This window comes from Panicum hallii, chromosome 3 (genome assembly GCF_002211085.1).
Source record: "Panicum hallii strain FIL2 chromosome 3, PHallii_v3.1, whole genome shotgun sequence".
In the NCBI taxonomy this organism is placed as follows: domain Eukaryota; kingdom Viridiplantae; phylum Streptophyta; class Magnoliopsida; order Poales; family Poaceae; genus Panicum; species Panicum hallii.
Window position 1 is genome coordinate 31,343,323 of NC_038044.1, and position 2,224 is coordinate 31,345,546.

Genomic DNA, 2,224 nt, shown 5'->3' on the forward strand with positions numbered 1-2,224 from the left:
GATGTACCAACTTGCAATATTGTAAGAACGGTGGCATGGATGTACCCTTACTCTTTTCTTATTGAGGTCGGAACTGGTTATATAATTTGATTGCATATATAGTATTATTTTAGTGTTGGATCTGAATAGGTTAATTGAGAATCCCATTTTAAAAATTAGGCAAGAAAAAGGTACAAAAATTTTGGCGGGAAGAATATTTTTAGGGGTGTCTGAAGCCATCACCCGCCCCTGAAAAATAGTTTGCAGGGGCGGGTGATGGGGTGATCCGCCCTTGAAAATGAATTTTTAGGAGCGAGTGATGGGGTGACCCGCCTTTGAAAATGGATTTCTATGGGTGGTTGATGGCATGAGCCGCCACTAGAAATGGATTTCTAGATGCAGTTGCGTTACCCGCCCTGCAAACAGCATTTGTGCCTGCGAGAAGTAGGGACGGGTATCGCACCCGCCCTGGAAATGCCGTTTTACCCGCCCTTGAAAATATTTTCTGTAGTAGTGATTCTTTGTTGACTTCAAGATAGGTACGGTGCAAAATCCTTTGAGCATCTTGATGGGAAAAAAATCATGATATGAGTTAGAAAACTATCTAGTTTGGGGATTATTGATATTCCAGGATTTGGGATTGAGTGACATTTTCGTAACTATAAAGCAAGAATCAAGGGGTGACGATAATAGACTTGCTCGAATCTTGAATACGAAGTATACATCTTAAAGGCGATAGAGAAAGCATGGACAAAAGCAGCTATGTGCTGACACGGTGACACAAACACATAGATCTGTATAAGACACATTATTTTGGCTTCAGCATGAACAAATTAGAAATTAATCATCACCTGTTTTGAGTGCATCCTACTAAAAACACTACTACATTGTTCATATCCCATGTTATATAACGTACAAAGCCCTCCTTGTAATTTCCTCAAGGTAAGTGTGTGCAAGACGACGTAGCACAGCCGTAGTAGCACACGACCAAGAGGAAATGTCACCAAGAATACTGGGAGATCCAGACCATAATCAAGAGGCAGCGGTACCTTGCCCTCCGACCACGGACGCCAGCAGCCCATGCAGCCTCCCGGTGCCGCCGCCGGAGTGCCGCGTCCGAAAGCATAGCGTAGACGTCGGCGACGACGCCGCACCGCCGTCATCATCCTCGTCTCCCCTCGAGTTCGACGAGAACGACGACCGCGGGCTTGCCAGCAGCCTGCTCCGGCTCCGGGTGCACTGCACCTGTGCGCCATCCTTGGACGGCGGCGCCGACGTCGGTGAGCGTGACGGCATGGTGTGGCTCCTGCGCAGCTTGGGGAGGATGCTTTGGACGAAGCTAGCCGGCTTGGAGGATGATAAGAGCTTCTTGGAGGACTGGGACTTGGAGAACTTGGTCTTGGCGGCGGCGCCCTTTTTGCTGTAGTAGGACGGCGGCGGGGTGAGCGGCGGGAGGGTGGTGTCGGAGATGGAGTTCTTGGGCGTGCCCGGCGCCGACTCCCACATGAAAGGCACGGAGCCCGCGGAGGCGACGCCGTAGTAGACGCGGAAGGAGGGGTTGGAAACGGAGGAGGGGTCCTTGGAGAGGAGACGGCTGGCCATGGTGGCTCGCTCCTCCTGCATGGCGGCCCGGAGCGTCTTCTGGCTCGAGCTCTTGGGGAGCATCCTCGTCCAGTCTTCCTTGTCCAGCATTGTCCTTTGGCCCTTCTTGAGAGATCGATGCAGTTTGTTTGACTGAAATGAGAGCTTGGGGTTTGGAAATAGAGGGACAGGGTGGGGAAGTTGTAGCTATAGGATGCTGAAATAAATGTGGCTTTGAAGTTGTAGGGAGAGAGAGGGATGTCAGCTGCTAATGGTTAGCCAGGAGAGATGTACTAGAGATACAGAAGGGTGGGTTATTGGGGGGTCATGGTCAGGGAGGCAGGCAATGTGGTCCCGAGCAAAAGAGCACATGAACCCATTAGGCTTGTATGTGACTTTGCGATTTCATAATCAAGCAATTAAATCCCACTTAAATAAATATTTTACTCATGGCAATGATGGATCAAGCCTTTGCTTAATTTGTTTTAGATAGTTATTCAAACGTAACCATAACTTGGGTGCTACTGCTACTACATCTATCTATAGGTTCTTTCTTATACTTGTCTATCTAAGCTTCTATACAATACCATGCAGTAGTGTTTAGTAAGGAATTTCCAATGGTTCAATTCACTACCGGATTCAGGACCTTTGCCGAGTGTCTGGG

General features: G+C 48.7%; 1 protein-coding gene across 1 annotated transcript; it reads right to left on the reverse strand.

Annotated features, from left to right (window-relative positions):
- Window positions 1-755: 755 nt before the first annotated feature.
- LOC112887162 lies at window positions 756-1,903 on the reverse strand. The gene has a single exon (XM_025953265.1). It carries the CDS (start codon window positions 1,669-1,671, stop codon window positions 1,012-1,014), a length of 660 nt encoding a protein of 219 aa, XP_025809050.1. The 5' UTR covers window positions 1,672-1,903; the 3' UTR covers window positions 756-1,011.
- Window positions 1,904-2,224: the final 321 nt, after the last annotated feature.